Below are 21273 nucleotides of genomic sequence, written 5' to 3'. Positions count from 1 at the left end.
TCACAGATACAGGCGAAACGTCAGGAGAGAATGCTACTAGAACACGGCCATACAGCCCGGAAACCACACAACACCCCAGCGATTCCGGCCATGAAAGCCGTTGACAATACAGTGTTGTCTATTTCTCTGGAACACACTGATGTTGTAGTGAGTTGTGAAATGTATTGACAACAGAAGTGATCAGAGCTATGGGTGTAGCATCACTGTTTAACTTGTGGAAAAGATGCTGGAACTCCCAAGTCTCTAGAAACATTTTGCTCTAATTATGAAACCTCCCTGATTCTATAGTGTAGATTCTATAATTGTTGAGTAATAAGGAGAAAATACTGCAGCTATGCAGGGATCTGCATCTGTTTTTATGTATTCTAGAGTTAAGCTTCTGGCTTTGAAAATAGGTATTTGACAAGTACGCTTGCATGTTAACGTAAATAAAAACTGAACCGTTGTTCAACACTTAATGCTTTCACTTGAATAAAACACAAGAATACAATTATGTGATTTATCTGTTACTCCTGAACACCTTAGTTTGACTATATTTGTCTGTGGGACTACTCAAGGAGTTTAAGTTGTGCTCTTGCCATTTCCCTGTAACTAAATGACAATGACCAACTAAGTAATGACCAACTATTACTGTACTTGCAAGATTTTAAAAAATCAAATTATTCATGAACAGTTTGTTTTTCCAAAACTTTAGGATATTAGAAATCAAAGAAGATACAGACAACATCGAAAAGCAGAGTTGGTAAAACTCCAACAGACGTTGAATGCACTCAATTCCAAGAAAGCTTTCTATGAAGATCAAGTAAATTATTACAACACCTACATTAAAACCTGTTTAGATAATTTAACAAGGAAGTGAGTGATTTGTTTTCTTGTATAATGAATATGTAGAGCTTTTATTTATTGCACTTATAGCCCACTGAGACTCAAGGCAGATTATAAAATCCTTTACCAGCATAAAACTCCATTCTCAGCATATTATGGAAAGTAAAACCCAAATTATCCAAAGCAGATAAAAATATGGATATACTAGATATCATTATTTGGATAAATTACTGAATATATTTGAATTATCCTGCCATGCTTCTGAACTGTCTTGAATAATTCATAGATGTATGAACGAAATGCGCTTATTTAAATTTGTATCTTGTTTTTCATTAATATGCTGTAAGCTGCTAACAAAAATCAGAGCTACTTTATCCTATTGCATTGTCTACTGGATATCTCATCCTGTTTATTGTATTTAATTATCCAGTGTAATCCTCCATGAGTCTCAGCAAGAAAGGTAGACTATAAATAACATTAGTAAAATACATAAAGACAAAATAGAAACCTGAAGATTGGCACTTCAGTGACCAAGTGGCTACAAAATTTGGGTCTTCCCTCTGGTGGAGTAGTTGGTGGCTGCAAGTGAAATCAATATGTGATTTGCTCTGTGTGCATATTAAGTGCCATCAAGTTGCTTCTGATTCACAATGACCCTATAAATTAACTACCTCCCAAATGTGCTATTGTTAACAGCCTTGCTCAGGTCTTGCAACCCAATCCGGGTGGGCTGGCAGGCAGGGACAGTACCACTCTGGTGCCGCCCCGCCCCATCTAAAGGGCTTTCCCTCAGTGCAGGAAACCCCAAAGGTTTTTTAAAAGCCCTCCAGAATGCCCCATAGGGGAAAGCAGAGAAATGCCATGGAAAACGTTTTATATCAACGAGGCCAGCTCCGCTGGCACAAGGGGACTGAACAGGAAGTGGAAGCCAACCAACGTTGGCTCCACCCCAGGAATGCCCCACCATGTTCCCACCACGCCGACATGGCTTGGGAGCACCAACACAGAGCTGGTCACCGTAGCCAGGTGTCATAGGACCCCACAGTGACCAGATGCCAGTGAATTTGCTCCTTTGCTGGGGTATGTGCCCCAAGCAGGGCATTTCTGCTGGTGTAGGCCCACACAGCCTCCAGAGGGGGATTCGCCCGCCCCTGGATTGGGCTGCCATTTTGTCTTCTTGATATTCAGCTGGTAGCCTTGCTTTCCCACTTTCTGCTTTAACCTTCAGTAGGATTCATTTAAAGTCTACACTATTTTCTGCCAGTAATGCAGTATCATCTGCTTTTCTCAAATTGTTAATGTTCCCCCCACCAATTTTAACTACCTTCATCTAACTCTAATGCAGCTTTCTGTATGATAACCTTCTGCATATAGGAAATAAAATACAGCCTTGTCTGACATCTTTGCAAATTGGAAACTAATCTGTTTCACCATATTCTGTCCTAACAGTAGCCTTTTGTCCAGAGTACAGGTTGTAGATCAAACCAATCAAATGCTGTGACACACCCATTTCCTTTAAAACCCGCCATAGCTTTTTCATGATCCATACATTCAAATGTTTTGCTGTAATCTATGCAACACAAGCTGATATTCTTCTCATTTGCTTTACCTGAAAATAAATGCTAAAAGTGACCAATCATTCATTTGCAGGTATAGCCCAAGGGCGTATTATTTTAGAAAGTCTCCTTTTTAGATTAGGAGAACAGCCACTGAGTGAATAGAACTGCTAATTGGTTTGAGGTTCAGAGCAGCATTTTACTTAAGAATATGAAATGCATTCAATAATCCCAACAAAATTTTGTATTGCAGGATTATATAACTGCCTATGTTTTTACAAACAATTTAGGAGGGATTGCCTTTATTCGTTATTCTAAATCTGAACCCAATAACATCTATTTACCTTTTCCTTTCTTAGGGAAAGGAAAAACATGCAGTTTTTCATAGGCTAACATCTGCTTCCATCCTTTGTTTTACAGAAATTCACGGCGGTCAATCAAATTAAGTGGAAAGGCGGAAGAGAAGGGAAACAAACTTAAGAACATTTCACTGAAATATACAGCAGCAAGGCTGCATGAAAAGGGGGTTATACTAGGAATTGATGAAGTCCAGCCGAATCAGTAAGTTTCGCATCCCAGTATCTCAACACTTAAACCAGTTGTTCTCAACCTTTGGGGGTTGAACGACCCTTTCACAGGGGTCGCCTAAGACAATCGGAAAACACATATTTCTGATGGTCTTAGGAACCGAGACACAAATAATTTTATGGTTGGGGGTCACCACAACATGAGGAACTGTATTAAAGGGTCGCGGCATTAGGAAGGTTGAGAACCACTGACTTAAACATTAACTGGTCTGATTTTTTTTGAAAAAAATAAGGTATTTTAGGTAACAGCTTAATTTGTCATTTTTATTATTTCATTTGTAGCTGTTCATTACTTTAGCATAAAACATATTCATCCATGCACATGATTGTCATTTTTATTTTAAGATTTAAGAATGTCACTTTCGATATTACGCCTGGTGAAGAAGTAGGTGATTTTGATATCAAAGCAAAGTTCTTGGGAGTGGACATGGATAAGGTACAGCTCCATTTTCAGGTAAATAGTGATTCTGCGACAGGTACACTTTGCCACTTTGGTGGATAAGGAGGTAATCGTGATGTTTGAATTTTACGAGAGATTAAGGATAGGAAGGAAAATCCCCTGCTTTGAAAAGAAAATCTCCATTTAAAGTGCCTGGCTGCTTGGTAGTGGCTTTCCTTTGGGCTTCAAGCAGCCTTAAAGTTCTAAACAAAATACAGTAAAACTCCATTTACCCCCACTCCTCAGGAAAATGCTTGCGCATTTGAATCTCATTAAAATCTCTTGCTAATAAGATGCCCTGACAGATTCTGTCCCCCACCATTTCAGAAAAACCTTTTCACAAGGTGTAAACCGCTGTAGGAAAAGGAACAGGTAGTAAGTGCCAAGTAGGGAAAAACTAAAGCAGGGAAATAACTAAAAGGTGGCAATCAGAAGACTTTGGACGGCTCCTGGTGACAGGAGAGAGGAGAAGGTCCTTTACAATGTATGTTTCCATGAACACACTCTTCTAAATGCCAGTTGTGATGCTCTAGTGCCCTGTAATGCCTCACCATTTTTGGGTTTTTACATAGATAGTGTAACTGCAACCCTTTAGCGAGGTTAGAAAATATACATTTTCTCAATAATCACTCCAGTAATACTATAAATTACTATTAATCTGATATTGAAGACTAGGGCAGGAGTCAGCCACTGGAATAGGTAGTTTTTCTCAAGCCACCTACAGTGCCATCCTAAGCAAGTTACACCTTTCTAAATCTACTGAAGTCAGTGGACTTAGAAAGGTGTAATTCTGCTTAGGATGGCACTGCTACTGAGTTTGGTTGATGTGAGATTTGAATGGGAAATATTGACTTTTTTGCTACTACTTGGAAAGGGGATGGCTTTGAAGCTTTTATGTGTACCTAGATTTTTCTCTCTTTTATGTGTAACAGCATATGAAAAAAATGTAATTTAAACTTGGAGATATATACTTAAACTTCTTTCTTTTTTATTGTAGGATTTGCTTCAAATGCAGTACGAAGGTGTCTCTGTAATGAAAATGTTTGATAGAGCTAAAGTGAATGTAAACCTTCTCATATTCCTCCTGAACAAAAAATTCTATGGAAAATAAAGCCGGATGGGAACTTGGACTCATCTTCAAATCAAATCAAGGATCCCAGTTTGGGGTCTCTGCTTTTTAACCATTCAAAGCTATTATACAGCAGATGTTTTCTTCAAGGAAGTCCAGAGGAATGTACTTATGTGCCTTTTTAGTCCTTTGATAATACAGTAGGAAAATAAGAACATTCAAATCAACCTAAATAATTCCTGATTTCTCACTGGTGTTGGTACTGTATTTAAAAGAATCTGATTTAGTGGCATCCAAACATTGCATGTCTGATTTTTTAAAAAAAGTATGCAAGACACTTATTTGAACAGAATATTTAGAAATCATTTTCCACTAAAATATATCCCAAATATAGCTTTCCTTAGACAATTACTCGTAGAGAAAAATCCTGATTGTGTCTCTAAATATTTTGGCAAATATTTCGCTTAAATGCGGACTGCTTTTTTCCAGAAACCTGTCAATTGTAAAGTGAATTATTGTGCAATTCAAAGTTTTATAGGTAATTATAAATTTAACATTTACTGTATAAAAATATATATTTTGCAATTCATTCCTACTAAAAATGCACTACTGCCTCAATAAAATCATCTATATACAACCTTTTAATTTAAGTGTAAAGGGGCAATTTAAATAGTGATCAGTTTTTTGCAATGTATTTGACGTATTTTGGAGAAATAAATTGTGTCTGTCTTTTTGTAAGAAAAGAGGGGGTAAAATCCATAAATAAAATGCAATAAATCAGCATCTACTTTATTTTAAATTGCTTTTGTTGTTGTACATTATTTGATTATTTAATTTACATGTTTGTAACTGAGTAGTGTAGTTATCTATTCTAATATAGAACCTCAAAATGTTGCTAGAAGAAAGAGTCTCACTCCATCTTCCAAAGAAACATTAACAACTTAAAAGGGGTGAGGATTGTGTACAAAGCTAAAGAAGTCTTATTCTTTGCTTCTACAGAGGACTCCTTTCACAAGACCAGTTTGGGTAAAGCTCAGCCTTTTCTCTTTGGGGTAGTCATCAAGGAATCCAATGAGTACTTCACAGCTCTGCACAGCTGATTCGGAAGAGATCTTTGACCTCTAGAGAATAAAAACATGTCAAAAGTTTGGCTTCTTAATATCTGTTAAAAATCTACTAAATGCTTGCATGGCTTTCCATACAAGAAATCACTGCCTTATTGAATTTCTTTAGTAAAGAATTATTGAAAGTTCAAGAATTCTTGAGGAGAGTATCTAACTGTTATCTAGCTTGTCCCTGGGTCAATGACAAAAATACCAAAACCAAGGTCAATGTATACATACTTCCGAGCAGATCTTTAAAAAATACCCCCTCTTCATTTTTGCCAAATCATTGGACCCTTTGACAAAGTCTAGTTACTCAACACATTCCAGAGAGATAGCTGGGTTGCAAGAAAAACAAAAAGGGAGGTTTGCAATTCTTTAGACTAATATTAATTGTAGGATAAACCTGTGGACATTTCAGTCCATTTCATCCAACTGTTTTTGCTATTTTCCATTCAGGACTAATTTACCATGTGAATTTCTAATAGTATTCTGATCACTGGTTTGGCAAGAAAAGCAACTGTTTCTGGCAACCTCCTTTGAAAAATTAGTTAGATAATTTGGGATGAGGAGAGGCAGTTTTCAATTTCATCCACTACTGTTCAAGTCTGCTGCCCACTGTGATTGGGTACTTCTGCAGTTTTTGTCAGAGAACATTTTCATTGTCATCTTTGAGAGAAAGTAATGGGGAAAAATGAAGAATATTCCAAATATGAAACATGATTTTTATGAGTAAACAGGAAGTAAAGGGGTATTCTAATAATGCTCCGTTATGGCAGGTCAGTCCCAGAATATAACTGGAGTGCAGTCTTACAAAGTCTCTATGAATGAAGTTCAACTGGTATAATCAAAGACAGGACATACATCCTACCACATTTATGCTCAACCATTGCCCATTCTGGCTTGTATTTGTGAACCAGTTCAGGGGTGGGTGAATGTTTAATAGAAGAAAGAATGATTCCATGAACCTTCAAGGGGTGCTAGACTGAAATTACAAGCTTCTTTTAGGGAGATTTAACTACTGTCACCCAGTGGACCCATTTCAGTCTCCTCACCCTGTTCCGGACTCCTGGCAATGCGGCAAACTGCTTTGAACACCATTTGGGGTTGGGGAGAGGAGTGTGACTTGATTCTCAGTAATTTCAATACAGTAACAGGGGGCTGCACTTCAATGTTTTTGGCCCTATCAGGCTCATTCCACTTATCTGAGTCCTCTTTATAAATTTCAAGAACATGAAATAGGTAAGGGTGAAGTCATAAAAGTGTCTGACTTTCTCCCAACCTCTTGATTTCACCAAGTGTGTCAAAACGAGATTCTTACTTGTATTAGCAGCAATTATATATGTGTGCACAAAGTGTTTTCAAATTACAGCTGATTTATGATCGGTGACCCCCTCTAAAGTTCACTAGTTTACTATTGCCTTCCTCTGTACATAGACCTGGTGTTTTTAGGCTAGCAGCACCAAAATTTCAGGGATTTGTTGGGAGACTCTTTTGATGATGCCACCCAAGTTTGGTGAGGTTTGGTTCAGGGGGTCCAAAGTTATGGACTCCCAAAGGGGGTGTCCCATCCTCCATTGTTTCCAATGGGAGCTAATAGAAGATGGGGGCTAATAGAAGAGGATCCATAACTTTGGACCCCCTGAACCAAATTTCACCAAACCTGGGTGGTATCATCAGGAGAGTCTCCTAAAGATATCCTGAAAGTTTGGTGCTGCTAGCTTAACAATTTCACCCCTGACAGCAGGCACCCCCCCACCCCCCCGCAAGTTTCCCCAGATTCTCCTTTTAAATCCACCTCTTTGGCATGGATTTAAAGAGAGAGTCCGGGGTCCCCAGTTAAAACAACATTGAAAGTGATGCTGTTTCAGGGTCGGGGATAGTCCACCCCAAAACAGCATCACTTTCAATGTTGTTTTAACTAGGGACCCCAGATTCTCCCTTTCAAGTAGATTTAAAAGGAGAATCTGGGCTCCCTAACTTAAACACCATTGAAAGTGATGCTGTTTGGGGGTGGATTCCAGCATCACAACAGCCGCCCATTAGGGGGCGGGGGTGCAAATCTCAGATTTTGCACCAGGCTCCATTTTCCCTAGCTACGCCTCTGCCCAGAGGGGAGGGCAGAGGGACTGCCAGCAGGGAGTCCAACCAGTGGGGGGGTGGGGCAGGGGAGTCCAGCCAGTGGGGGGGGGGGCAGGGCAGGCTGCCGTCACTGGCCTTGGAGAGCTGCTTTTATAAACACTGGGGGGGGGGGCCTTGGGCAGGCGTGGCCACACACTCCATGGGCAGGTGGGGCATGGCCCCCTTCCTGAACCCCCCTCCATTAAAAATGTCACTTGTACCTCCCATCCAAATACTAACCAGGACTGACCCTGCTTAGTTTCCAAGCTCTATCCCCACAGGGCTTGTTTCAGCAATTACTAATTTAGAATCAATGCATTCAGTTTAATGCTGAAGGGAATGCAAAGATGAGCAAGAAGTTAAGCGGGGCCGTTTGCTGCCCTCTGAAGGGGGAAGGGCTGAGGCTGATGAAAGTACCAAGCGGATTCTCCCTGTGCTCGCGTCGCCTCTCACGCCGGCTGGGGGCGGAGACTGTTCCCTGTCCCTCCTCAACCACGCGGCGGTGGGGGGGGGGGGGCTTTCTGGGCTGGCTGTCGCGTTCCCATCAGACGCGCGTGCAGAAGTTTGGGGCTGCAAGTTTCTGGGCGCTTCCCAGAGGCGAGGCGGCCATGGGGTTGCCGCCGGTCTTCCCATTGCTGGGCTGCAGCGCAGCTCTGGTTTCTCTCGCGTTCTCCTTCCCCTCCGGGCAAGGGGGTAAGTGGCGTCGGCGGGGAGCTCCGTTGTGGAGGGGTCGCTCCTGGGGAAGGCGGTTCAGCCATTTTTCCGGGCAAGGGTTTGGTGAAAGCACTTGGCTCGGGTTGCGGCTCCCCTTTTCGCGGCACTGCCCTAAAGAGAGCTGCAGTCCGCTGAGCTCAGTGGGTCACTCGCTCTGTTTAGGATTGGGCTCTGCAAGTGAGCTGGAAAGTCCTCCTCGTGGGTGATTGGGTGTGACGGAAGCTGGGTACCGCACCTTACACGCAGCTAGGCGAGAGAGCTCCTACAGCGCGGTATTCAGATGCAGCTGGCAGGAGAGTCTGTCTGTCTTTGGCCCCAAACATGTATCCGCCAACTCAAAACGCGCTTCATGCGCCTGACGCAGGGGACACCCCAGACCACAAACCATTATGTTGCCTTCAACTGAGATGCTAAAAGACACCTTTTGTTCCTGGGCGAGCATTTGTTCCCTGGATATGCTTCCTTCGAGTGCAGGCTGAGAGAGGCTTGGGATAAGAGAGAAGAGCAGCTCCTTTCCCTCCCGATGTTTTCCCGGGTGGGGGGGGGGGAGGTCTTGTTTGGAGACCCGAGCTAAGCTCCTTGCAGTGTCCAAAGTAAGCTGACCTGCTGAAACAAAGCCCGAGGAGAAGCGAGAGAACTGCGTTTGTGAAGGTTTTGTTTCTGTTGAAAAGTTGTTAAAAGTAGGAGTGCGCTTCTTAGTTGTACCCTCTCCCATCAAATCCTTATACTTTGTTTTTGGGGTTGTTTTTTAAATGTCTTCAATGAGTCACAGTCAATTCTGTTCTGATCTGGCCGGGAAAGAAGCTGCTTGAAAGAGATAAGGAATCCCTTTTCCTGGCGCTCAGTCTCCGGAGTGGGTGGCGGGAGGCAACCAGCCAAACTGCAGGGTTACAGCCAGGTAGAGCAGTGCCCTAAAATCATAATGCATAACAGATGAGGAACATGGGATTGTTTTCTTACTTTTTGGATATCAGTTGTTTGCTGTGCCTAGTCAACTAACTGAGAAATAGATATCCATGTAGTATTCTTTTTTTTTCTTGCTTGTTTGTGAGAATAAACACACACTTATTCAGTAAATAGTACCATACATGGGCAATATACGGGATCTTACCAGGAAAGGAGCTACTTGAAAGAGACAAGGAATCCTTTTTCCTTTTAAAACTTGGAAAGTTGTAAGTTGTTTCTGTGGTGGTAAACAATCATATTCACTCTCTGAGTTTACTGGATTTTCTTTCTGTTAGTGGTATGGAGATATAGGAAGGCGAAAATCTTTCTTGTTATCTAATCTTCCTCCATTGTTGTTGCACTTCTTGTACTGCTGATAAATTGGGAAAATATTGACTCAAAGCACAGCACTGCTCTTGATGAGTCAGTGGGCCTCATATTCAGATTAAGAAGGAGGATTTGGAAACTTGGTTCAGGCAGGCATGTAGTTTATGTTTGTTTTTGAGTGTTTGCAATTGCTCCTAGTAAACTTGGTTTTGGCACTCATGAAGTATCAGTGTTTGTAAATAAATTAAAGTGAAGGATCATACTTAGACTGAATGCTTTCTTGCCTGCAGTGCAATGATGACTTAAAAGCACAAAAAAAGATGTAGAGAATCTTAAAAGATTTGTCATTGGAGCATGAATGGCTAATAGGAATAGGCTTTTGGTTTGAGTCTGGATGATGGCTTTTTTCAGATACCTCATCTGTGGAATGGGAAGAAGTCCCAAAGTCCCAAACAGTAGTAGCCTTAGTCCTTTTTTGTGCATAACCACAGATATTTTGTAACTTAACCATCCTGGCCTGTAGTCTCAACAGCAATTTGCAAATGTTCATGTTTTATGAGTGTATTCCTGGACATGTACAGTGCAAGACTTGCATAGCCTTGATCTGTAGGTCTGGGTTTGAACAATATCTCTGTCCTTTCTGTATTTGTTCATACCCTTTTCACATGAGAATTAGAATGCTGTTCTTTAATGCCTAACAGTGCAGTCATAAACAGGTACAGCAGTCTGAGAACATTGAAGTTAATGGGTTTAGAAAGGTGTATAACTCTACATAGGACTTCACTGTAGATATTTCTATTTAGATATCTTTTTCACCTGAAAGTGAATATGTCAAATACATTTGGAGCCTCTTAGTACCAAGAACTATTAAAAACAAGGGTTTTTAAAGTTATAAAATGTGATTTGAGGAACAACCAAGCTGCATTTACCATAAAGTGGGACATTTTTTTTGTTGAGCACAAATAATTAGACTGCGATTTGTTGCTCTGTGTAAATTTAGTTGTAGAATTAAATAACTTACCAACATACCTTAGTCAGCATATGCTTTATTTAAAATTATATTTCATAAAGCAGTAGATTTCAAATTCAAAAGCAACTTGTTCTTATTTTGTAAGAAATAGGTTGTAGGTGTTGTTTGTGAAGCATCCTGTCTTTTCTGCACTGCACAAACCATAGAAAAATGTCACTGTTACAGTTCCCTGGCCACATTTACTTTCAAGTAAAGCTTAAAGTAAAGTGAAACATTTAAACAGGAAATCAACTAGTTTTGAGTGGGGGGGGAGGCTTTTATCAGCTACAGAGAAAAATCACAATTGTTAATGAATGCTGATAAGCCAAAAAAAAAAAAACCACCAGTCTACAATCACACTGAATTTGCTTGTCATTGCAATCATAGTTGGATAAAAGCTGAATAAAATTCTTGTGATATTTTAATCCATTCTTTTGGAGTTTGAATGCCATTCTCTTTATTGGTCTTAATGAGCTTTCTTCTATCGGCTATTTATTGCATGGCTGAGTTAGTAAACAGTCTATATTGTGAATTGTCTTAGAAAACAGTTTATCGCAGCCAATTTTAATGTAAAATGCAGGTATAGCTTCACTAATGACCCTCTGAATATTACATTGAATAGAACAGGGGTTTTAATGAAGCCAAATGAATATTTTTACATTATTTTTCTTCCTACTTGAATTGCTAAATCATTTTCTCCTTTCCTGTTGTCAAACCTCTTCTGTTCTTTTCCTGTTTCTTACACAACGGTGCTGATAGCAGGAAATCACAAAGAGTATACAGCTGGAATTTAGGATTGGAATCTTTGTGCGTGTTTTTTCCTTTTAAGCAGCTCAGTTTGTAACAAGATTGAAAGGGGTGTATTTCCACTGTAGTATCTTTCCTAATGGAGACCCCCTTTTCTTCCTGTTGATATGAGCAGAGTCACCATGGGTTGATACCAGAAGGCCCCTGGTGGGGAAGAATTAGGGGGGAAGAATTAGGACTAATAAAAGGAAACACTTCTTCACGCAACGTGTGATTGGTGTTTGGAATATGCTGCCACAGGAGGTGGTGATGGCCACTAACCTGGATAGTTTTTAAAGGGGCTTGGACAGATTTATGGAGAAGTCGATTTATGGCCACCAATCTTGATCCTCTTTGATCTGAGATTGCAAATGCCTTAACAGTCCAGGTGCTCAGGAGCAACAGCCGCAGAAGGCCATTGCTTTCACATCCTGCATGTGAGCTCCCAAAGGCACCTGGTGGGCCACTGCGAGTAGCAGAGAGCTGAACTAGATGGACTCCAGTCTGATCCAGCTGGCTTGTTCTTATGTTCTTACCTCTTTTGCGAAACATCTCTGGGCTACATCTCTACTACATTTGTTGAACTGCAAGTCTTTCATGCTATCCATGTCAGTGATCTGCTTAAGTTACCTCATGAGGGAGATTTCTGTAGAACGGGTGTCTAATAGTGGAGAGGCAGTGTGTACAAGAGAAAGGGTATCAGCCTGTTAGAACCCAGAGTGTTTTTTGAATTCATAAGTTGATAATACCTAAGAATAACTCGACAAAAATGCACCTTTATATGAAATATAACAACTGAGAAAGCTTGATAAAGTCCTGTGACTGTGGCAGAAACCAAAGATTGTACAAAGTTTATTCCTGCCTGATTTACATCTGCTGATTTTCTTCATAATCCATCTTTGTTCAATAAATTTTCCTCATAATTTGTTTGAACCTGTCTCAGTTCTTCAGTGCCTTTTTAAAGGGGATTGGTTTAAAAAGAAAAAGGCATTAGCATTGGATAATATTAGAACTGTAGCCTGAAACCATCACACACCAACAGAAACTCCACTCAGTCCCATGGGGCCAAAAGGAAAAAAGTGGGAAAATCTGCCTCATAGTGATAAAAAGGTGTAGAGTGGCAGTGGGGTTGCCACAACAACACATGAAATTTAACGTTGGTACTTAAATATATCCAGTTATGTATGCATTTTATGTGATGAGTATATATTTGCTGGTTAAGGTGTTGGACTAGAACTTGGTATAGTGGTTGAGGTATTGGACTGGGACCTGGAAAACTCAAGCTGAAATCCCCATTTGGGCCATGGAAGCCTTCTTGCGTGAGTTTGGACCACTCACATACTTTCAGCCCCGCCCCTGGCTAGTATTTGGCTGGGAGAAGGAGGAGGAAGGGGAGGAGGAGTTTGGGTTTATACCTCGCCTTTCTCTCCTGTAAGGAGACTCAAGGTGGCTGACAAACTCCTTTCCCTTCCTCTTCCCACAAAATACACCTTGTGAGGCAGGTGGGGCTGAGAGAGTTCTGAAGAACTGTAAGTAGCCCAAGGTCACCCTGCAGGATTGGGGAAATAAATCCAGTTCAGCAGGTTAGAGTCCACCGCTGAAGTGGGGGAATGGGAAATCAAACTCAGTTCCCCAGATTAGAATCCACCACTCTTAACCACTACACCACGCTGGAGGAGACCTCCAAAGAATACCAGGGTCATGATGCAGAGGCAGCCAGCTGTGATTTGATGTCAAAAATTTTTTTGCTAGCATAATGTATGTTATTAAGAATGTCAGTGGAATGTTACATAGAAATCACAATGATAAAATATAAGAACGAAAAATGTAGTACTTAGAAAGTATATTAATCGTGCGTGAGTTTAGAGTGCCATCAATTCACAGCTGATTTATGGCAACCCCATAGAGTTTTCAAGGCAAGAGACTAACTGAGGTGGTTTGCCAGTGCTTTCCCCTGTTATTCCTTCATCCAAGTACTAATCAGGACCAATCCTGCTTAGCATCTGAGATCTGACAAAATCAGGCTTGCCTAGACCTTAGAAGAAATCAAAAGAACAAGAAAAGTAATTACAGTGTAAATTAAGTGAAACTGCCTTTCCCGAGTTCTATAACTCACAAAAATGTTGAAATTTATTTACCCCAGCTCACCTTCTAATGCATATAATCATTTTCTTGATTTCTTAGGATTTATTCCCACGAATAACAGTCTTGGACCAAGAACATTTGTCTATTCTTCAAGCGATGAAACAATTGAAAGATTCCCATTGGAGTACACAGACTCAGACACTGAAAATGAATCAGATGTTGGATCAGGATCCATAAATCAAAGTACGATCATTAGAGCAATGCAGAAGAAGTTTCCTAAACATATTTCCAGAGATGCTGAGCAATACCTGACTAGTCCGTGGCTAACTCTTTTTGTTCCTTCAGTCTACACACTGGTAGTCACACTGAGTCTTCCTCTGAACATAATGGCGATTCTTATGTTCCTGGTAAAAATGAAGATTAGAAAGCCAGCCGTTGTGTACATGCTGAACCTGGCTTCTGCAGATGTACTCTTCGTAAGCGTGCTGCCTTTTAAAATTTCCTACCATTTCTCTGGAAACAACTGGGTATTTGGACCAGAAATGTGTCGTTTTGTCACTGCTGCCTTTTACTGCAACATGTACTGTTCCATCATGCTGATGACAGCAATAAGCATTGACCGGCTCCTGGCAGTGGTGTATCCAATGCAAGCTTTGTCATGGCGCACTCTGGGGCGTGCTTCTATGGTGTGCTTTACCATCTGGGTTATAGCCATAGCTGGGGTTGTACCCCTGCTTATCACAGAACAAACAAAGAGAATACGTCACTTGAACATTACAACCTGTCATGATGTGTTGGATGAACTCGATCTTAAAGGGTATTACTTACATTTTTTCACCATTTTTTCTTCACTTTTCTTTTTGGTGCCATTTGTCATTTCTTCTGTCTGCTATGTGTGCATCATCCAATGTCTGAAGTCTTCTGATATCGTTGCAAAGCAGAGTAAAAAGACCCGAGCTGTACTCTTGTCTATATCTGTGTTTTCTGTTTTTATTATATGTTTTGGTCCCACAAATATTCTGTTATTAATCCATTACATACATTTCTCTTACAACAACTACTTGGAAAATATCTATTTTGCTTACCTGCTCTGCGTCTGTATTAGCAGCATAAATTGTTGCATTGATCCTTTGATCTACTACTATGCTTCGTCTGAATGTCAGCAACAACTTAGAAGTTTGCTGTGTGGTAAACAGAGCTCCGAGCCCTGCAGTAGCAGCATCAGTGGCCAGTCAGTGATCAGGACCAGTCGAAGAGATACATGCACCAGTACACTTGGTAATAGTGTCTACAGGAAGCTACTGACATGATCCTCTAGGGCAGTGGTTCTCAACCTTCCTAATGCCGCAATCCTTTAATACAGTCCCTCATGTTGTGGTGACCCCCAACCCTAACATTTATCCATTTTACAGATGGAGAACACTGATGCAGAGTCTTAGGCGACCCCTGTGAAAGGGTCGTTCGACCCCCAAAGGGGTCCCAACCCACAGAGAACCACTGCTCTAGGGACAAATGTATATCTTGTGCACTTTGGTTTGTACAACATTTTTTAGCATTCCCTTCCCCAGAAGCTCATCCCTGGGCAGAGTATGAACAGTTCCAGTCACTGGGCTGGGCTGAGCTAAGCTTATTAGGGAATCCACAAGGATTTGCAGAGGGCATCTCACTTTCCCCCATATATCCCAATCCCCTCCTCATGGCAACTTCCAAATCCTCCTTTTCGTGCTTCTTTATTCCTTCCCAAGCACCCACCCATCAATGAACATTTTTATCTTTCTGCCATTATCTGCTACATTATTTATTTACTTCCTATATATCCCACTTTCACCGCACAGTGTTTTGTTTCAGATTTTTCTGCAAACCTAGAGCTTTTTTGCAGGTTTGTAGCAAGATCTGTCATATCAGTTTCCAGATTTCAGAATCCACCAATTTGGTCATGAGAGTCATAGATAGTAATGATGATAATGATGCTCAGCAAATAGGAGAAGAAAAAGGGGAGGGTCTGTGGCTTGGCGACAGGAAGGAAGCCTTGTCTTTAGTGCCTGGCATCTCTGTTAGAGAATCTCAAGACAAAAGTATATAGTACAAGCTGGATAGACCAAAGGTCTGATTCAGTATAAAATGCCTAGATTTTTTTTAAAAATCCAAAATCATAAACAGCCACCTGAAAATTGAAAAGAAATAACTGTTTCTTCTATAGTTGGTGCTTATAGCACTTGATCTTTTTTCACATATTGTATTACTGCCTTTTTGACATTAATTCTCTGACAATAATTATGTGATGACATTGTTTTTCCTGCACTGGTTTACTGTTAAAATACCAGCAGTATTTTAGTCTGTTTTAGTTTGTGAATACCTGTAGTTATGGGAAGAATCCTAAATGAATGTGAGCTTTGACATTCTGTGTTCCTTTCTAACCTGTTTCCCCAAATATAAGACATCCCCTGAAAATAAGACGTGGTAGAGGTTTTGCTGAAGTGCGAAATATAAGGCATCCCCAAAAGTAAGACGTAGCAAAGTTTTTGTTTGGATGCATGCCCAACAAACAGAACACAGAAAAATAAGACATCCCCTGAAAATAAGAGATAGCGCATCTTTGGGAACAAAAATTAATATAAGACACTGTCTTATTTTCGGAGAAACACGGTATGTGAACATCAAAATACATTTTGCATAAAATAATTCAACAGTTACAAGTAAAATGTATATATTTTGCATTTTAACATAATATTATCTTGAATTAGCCAAAAATATAGTTGTTGCTTGTTGGTTATCCTGTGTTGAAAACTGTTTTATATTTTATTTTCCTACTTTGGACATTTGGTTAAAAACTAATAATAAATTTATATACTTTTAATCTGTGTGCATATTCATACATAATGCATTATTACCCTACAATTTAGACAATCTGATAGTTTTGTTTACCTAAAATTCCTTCTTTGAAACCTAGACCAATCATGGAGGTGTTAACCCACAGAAGGGAAAACTCTTAAACTCACATCTTTTTCTATCTGCCAGATCAGTAAGGAAAACAGAACTCTACTGCAGATTGGCACAGTCCTAGCAAATTTTTGCTCAAAAATAATATTTTGAAAGCATTAAGTACAGACCTATTAATACAGAAATAGTAGAAAGTTGATGTTCTAAACCAATATTGCCAAACATTCTAGTTTGTCATTTTGTATATGTGACTGTTTTAAAGCACTTAGTTTTCATTTCATACATATACCTTCCATACATGTTTACTCTTTCACTGTAATGGCATAAATGATATAAAGCCCAGATAGTTCACTGAATCCCAAGTTGCCTTTGCCAGACTAGAGAGTACTCTTGGGTTGGAAGAGCAATTCCACTTGAGCAAAGGTGGGTATATGGGAGGGGGGGTGATACTTGCTGATTCTTCCTCATGCTGCAGACTCTGCTGCACTATTCATGATGGTTTGCTGTTGTGGGGAATGTGGTGGGCCTGCAGCAGGAAGGATGAAGCAGCAAAGATCTTTTGTACACTGAGAAGTACTCTTCCATTTCCAGACGTCTGTAGAGCCAGCTCATTGCGTGATTTTTGAAACACTTGCTGGTTTGTAACTCAAACTTCTTTGTAATCTTTTATGAGAGTTTCTCAACTATTTACTTTGGGAGTGCTACCAGAAGAGGTTTGTGTGCTCGCTTTATTGCACAATAAATAAGTTGGTGGGTTAAGGGAATGCAGAATAAGTTGGTGGCTTAGTGAAACCTGTATCAATACTTGCACTATTTTAGTACAGGGAGTACAAAAGATTCCAAAGTGTAGCTGCAATTGACAATATCGATGTATTGTGAAGCAATCATTCATATTTGGGATAGTTTTACTTGTTTCGTGTGGTAACTGAATTCTGGAGGACAGGGGCAGAATTCAAAATGATCTGGACAGATTAGAGAAATGGGCCAAAACTAGCAACATGAATTTCAACAGAGATAAATGTAAAATTCTACACTTAGGAAGAAAAACTGAAATGCACAGATATAGAATGGTGACACCTGGCTTGACAACGCTACATGCGAAAGGGATCTGGGAGTCTTAGTAGACCACAAACTGAACATGAGTCAGCAGTGTGATGTGGCAGCCAAGAAAGCCAATGCAATTCTGGGGTGTATCAATAAGAGTATAGTGTCTAGATCGAGGGAAGGAATTGTACCACTATACTCTGCATTGGTCAGACCGCACCGAGAGTACTGTGTTCATCTCGGGATTTTCAAAAATCACCAATTTGGAGATTCTTTTTAAAAATCCCGCATTGAACCCACTACTGTGCAAACACCATGGGAGCAGAACCAGTTTATTTTTCATGCCCAGCCACCTGATCTCCCCGCCCCACTGCCCACCCCCCTGATCTCCCTACTGACGTCATGTCAGTTTTCAACTCTGCTGAGCCGCCGACTGTTGCAGCCCCCCCCTTCCCAAAATGTTCCCCCAAGCACATTTTCGGCTCATAGTATCGACCGGGTGCCATTTTGCTTGGGTTAATCAGAAGTGGAGTCCCAAAATGTCCCCTTTTTCTTTTCTGTACATGTACTGTTGCTTGGAGCACACAGCTAGGGAGATGTGTATTTTGGGTCAAATGTTAGTGGGCATACCATGGGGGGAGGGGAGTCTCTCGTTTTCCACAAAAATATAAGAATGCGAGTGGGAATGTGATGTGATGCTGTACCCCATTGTTTTTTGCTGCCACTTGCCGTGCTGAAGCCCGCACTGGGCCCTCTCCAGAACTGGAAAAGTGGGAGGTTCATTTTCCCCCACTCGCTGTGGGTTGACCAATGAGAAGCACAGCCTTTTTGTGGGCCAGCAATTCAAAAGGCAGAGCGGAGATGTTCATTCAAGCTGCCACCCAAAAGCAACAGCTAATCAGAATGCAGGGTAACAAGGATGTTTGTGCATGTGTTCGTGCGAAACAAACTGGAGTTATGTTTTCCCAGTCTTCACTCGATTCCTTCACAGAAACGGGCAGCCATGCAAAGGGCGAAACCGGGATAAAATAGACCCAGCTTGTAAGATACCGATTGTAACCCAGTATAATTGTGCCATGCCGAAATGACCCTAGAGCAGTGGTGGCGAACCTTTGGCACTCCAGATGTTATGGACTACAATTCCCATCAGCCCCCACCAGAATGGCCAATGCTGAGGCTGATGGAACAGTCCATAGCTGATAGGAGATAGAATATCGCTGAATTACGCCCTAGAGTGTCATCAAACAAGATTTTGTTTCAGCCAGTGCGCATAACAAAACCTAAGTAAGTGTATTATACAGTATTGGTGAGACCCTGGTAAACAAGGATGTGGCACAATCACTGCACATGAACCATAAATTTAAATGCCCTGACCTAGCTGCTTTGGTGCCAGCCCTATATTTTCTTTACAAACACTAAATTTGTATAGTATAGTTTTTAAAACCTAGTTGAAGAATCCATTGGGGGGGGAGGGGTTGGTAAAAGAACATGGAAACAATATAGTTGAGGATCCACATAATGTTGTGTATGACATGCATTTGAATATGACCACTGAAGCATCAAACCAATTATTGTGCATCAAAATCACACCTGGCAACAGTGACATTGCAATGATGTGTTCCTTTGACCCCCACCCCCCAGACTAGCTGCAACAAATGGAGGAGACGAAAATGGCATAAACCAGTTTGGGTCTCCATTGGGAAGGATGGTGAGATATTAATCAATTGAACACATTATGTGACCAAAGTATGATAGTCCTACATTAGCCATTTAGCTTCTCAGGTGAGTTCAGGCTTGATTTCATCTGGCACAGCTGCAATTTTGCCCGAGGGCCACTAGAGGCTGCCATGGCATCAACTGTCTAGAAAACTCTTCAAAGAAATAGAAAGATGATATAGAGGAAACAGTGACTAAAAAAGGCAGGAACATTACTAACAGAAAGCCACAATTATGCTGTCAACTGAAGCCACTTTTGCAGTCAACACTGGAAGCTGCAATGGGAGGATAGTATGGTACAGTGGGTAATGTTTTCAGTCTGAATGTGGTCAGGCACAGGTTCAAATCCCCATTATCTCATGAGGTCAGAGTGTTCATTGGCAAGGAACTATCACAGAACCAGCTGTAATATAGATAAGGAAGTTGTAACTGAAAGTTTATAATTGGTAAATGTAGTTTCATTTGGGGGAAGCTATAAAGGTTAAACATTTACATTCGATCAGCTAGTCCTGTCTCATTTTACCTACAAATAGGAACATGGGCTCATTCTGCCCTACTCACTAGTGTAACAAAGACCTCCAGAGTTGAAAACCTCTGCAAAATTCCAAATGAGGTTCGCGGATAAGAAGAGACAGTATGACTTCATGAGTTAGACTTTGCCCAGGGAGACCTTGTTAAAATAAACTCCTCGGTGACTGAGTTACCTTTACACAGTCACTACCTTGAAAGAATGTTATGAAAATAAAAGCTGGGTAGTATCATGTAAAATATGTCATATACCCAGAATGAACAGTACAATACAAAATTATATCAGTACTAGCGTGGCCCAGCCACGCGTTGCTGTGGCTTATTGTGGTGAAATGGGAAAGGAACAGTAGCAGCAAATCAATTGCAGAGGCCAGCAGTACATGCTCATGCAAACACGCAGCCTGATACTGTGCGATGTCAGTGATGTGTGTGCCCACATTCCTTGGGGGGGGGATGGAAAGGCACCCCTCCCACACATCTAGGCTGGCTGGTCATGATCCTTTACCTGGGAGTAAGTTTGGTTGGTGGCAATGGGTGTCGCTTCTGAGGAAACCCTCTGAGGGGCGCAACGCAGCCATTCAAAGTATGTCATGGTGGCTGTACTGAGCTTACTCCTGAGTAATGCGTGCCTGGTTTTCTTAACTGTAACTGCAGTATTCAGGCACCCTAGATTCAGGGAATCTAGGGTGCCTGGCCCCTCCCTCCCATCCCTTGCATGTCACCCCTCACTCTCTTCCCTCCCTCCCTTCTCTTCCCTTGCATGCCACCCCTCCCCCTCCCTCCCTCCCTTCCCTTTCCCTCCGCTAGGGTGGGTGGATCATATCAAGATGCTGGGCCCCCTGCCTCCCCTCCTTTGCATGCCACCCCTCACTCTCTTCCCTCCCTCACTTCTCTTCCCTTGCATGCCACCCCTCCCCCTCCCTCCCTTCCCTTTCCCTCCGCTAGGGTGGGTGGGTCCTATCAAGATGTTGGGCCCCCTGCCTCCCCTCCCTTGCATGCCACCCCACACTGTCTCCCCTCTCTCTTCCCTTGCATGCCTCCCCCACCATCCCTTTCCTCTCCCTCCTTCTCTTCCCTTGCATGCCACCCAGTGGTGGGATCCAAAAATTTTAGTAACAGATTCCCATGGTGATGGGATTCAAACTGTGGCGTAGCACCAATGGGGCTGGGCGGAGGAGACCTGACAGGGGCGTGGCTGGATATTCAGAGGCGGGGCATTCCTGGGCAGGACTGTGGCAAGGACACAGCCGCTGCGCCGGTCCTTGGGTGGGAAACGAGATGCATGCAGGCGCGGGCTGCCAAGGACACCGGTGCACGCCCTGCTAGACTGCTCCAATTTCGGCGCGCTACTTCTGATAGGAGTGGCATAACTAGGGCACAATTCACGTGGCAAAAGCTCCAATTAGTAACCCCCTCTCGGCACACACAAATAATTAGTAACCTACTCTCGGGAACCTGTGAGAACCTGCTGGATCCCAT

At 41.6% G+C, this 21273-nt stretch overlaps 2 protein-coding genes across 3 annotated transcripts in view; both read left to right on the top strand.

Moving 5' to 3' along the window:
* Positions 1 to 5275, top strand: part of IQGAP2 (IQ motif containing GTPase activating protein 2) — a 161288-nt gene extending 156013 nt beyond the window's left edge. For both annotated transcript variants that reach the window (XM_048503984.1, XM_048503985.1), the window contains 4 exons: positions 695 to 855; positions 2802 to 2942; positions 3314 to 3422; positions 4405 to 5275. In XM_048503984.1, coding sequence (XP_048359941.1) covers positions 695 to 855; positions 2802 to 2942; positions 3314 to 3422; positions 4405 to 4518 — 525 coding nt within the window. In that variant the 3' untranslated portion in view covers positions 4519 to 5275. The remainder of the gene's footprint in view (positions 1 to 694; positions 856 to 2801; positions 2943 to 3313; positions 3423 to 4404) is intronic.
* A 2937-nt stretch (positions 5276 to 8212) lies between these two features.
* On the top strand, positions 8213 to 16423 carry LOC125437278 (proteinase-activated receptor 1-like). Its single transcript, XM_048504753.1, has 2 exons — positions 8213 to 8393; positions 13666 to 16423. The coding sequence occupies exons 1-2, from the start codon at positions 8309 to 8311 to the stop codon at positions 14874 to 14876; spliced, it is 1296 nt and encodes a 431-aa protein (XP_048360710.1). The 5' UTR covers positions 8213 to 8308; the 3' UTR covers positions 14877 to 16423.
* Positions 16424 to 21273: the final 4850 nt, after the last annotated feature.

This window comes from Sphaerodactylus townsendi, linkage group LG07 (genome assembly GCF_021028975.2).
Source record: "Sphaerodactylus townsendi isolate TG3544 linkage group LG07, MPM_Stown_v2.3, whole genome shotgun sequence".
NCBI classification, from domain to species: Eukaryota; Metazoa; Chordata; class Lepidosauria; order Squamata; family Sphaerodactylidae; genus Sphaerodactylus; species Sphaerodactylus townsendi.
The sequence above is the reverse complement of the archived record's forward strand: the minus strand, read 5'-3'. Positions and strand labels throughout refer to the sequence as shown.

Coding starts and splice junctions, on each gene's coding strand:
- LOC125437278 (XM_048504753.1), top strand. CDS start 8,309: ATGGGGTTGCCGCCGGTCTTCCCATTGCTGGGCTGCAGCGCAGCTCTG. Junction 8,394..13,665: donor CTTCCCCTCCGGGCAAGGGG/GTAAGTGGCGTC, acceptor TTGATTTCTTAG/GATTTATTCCCACGAATAAC.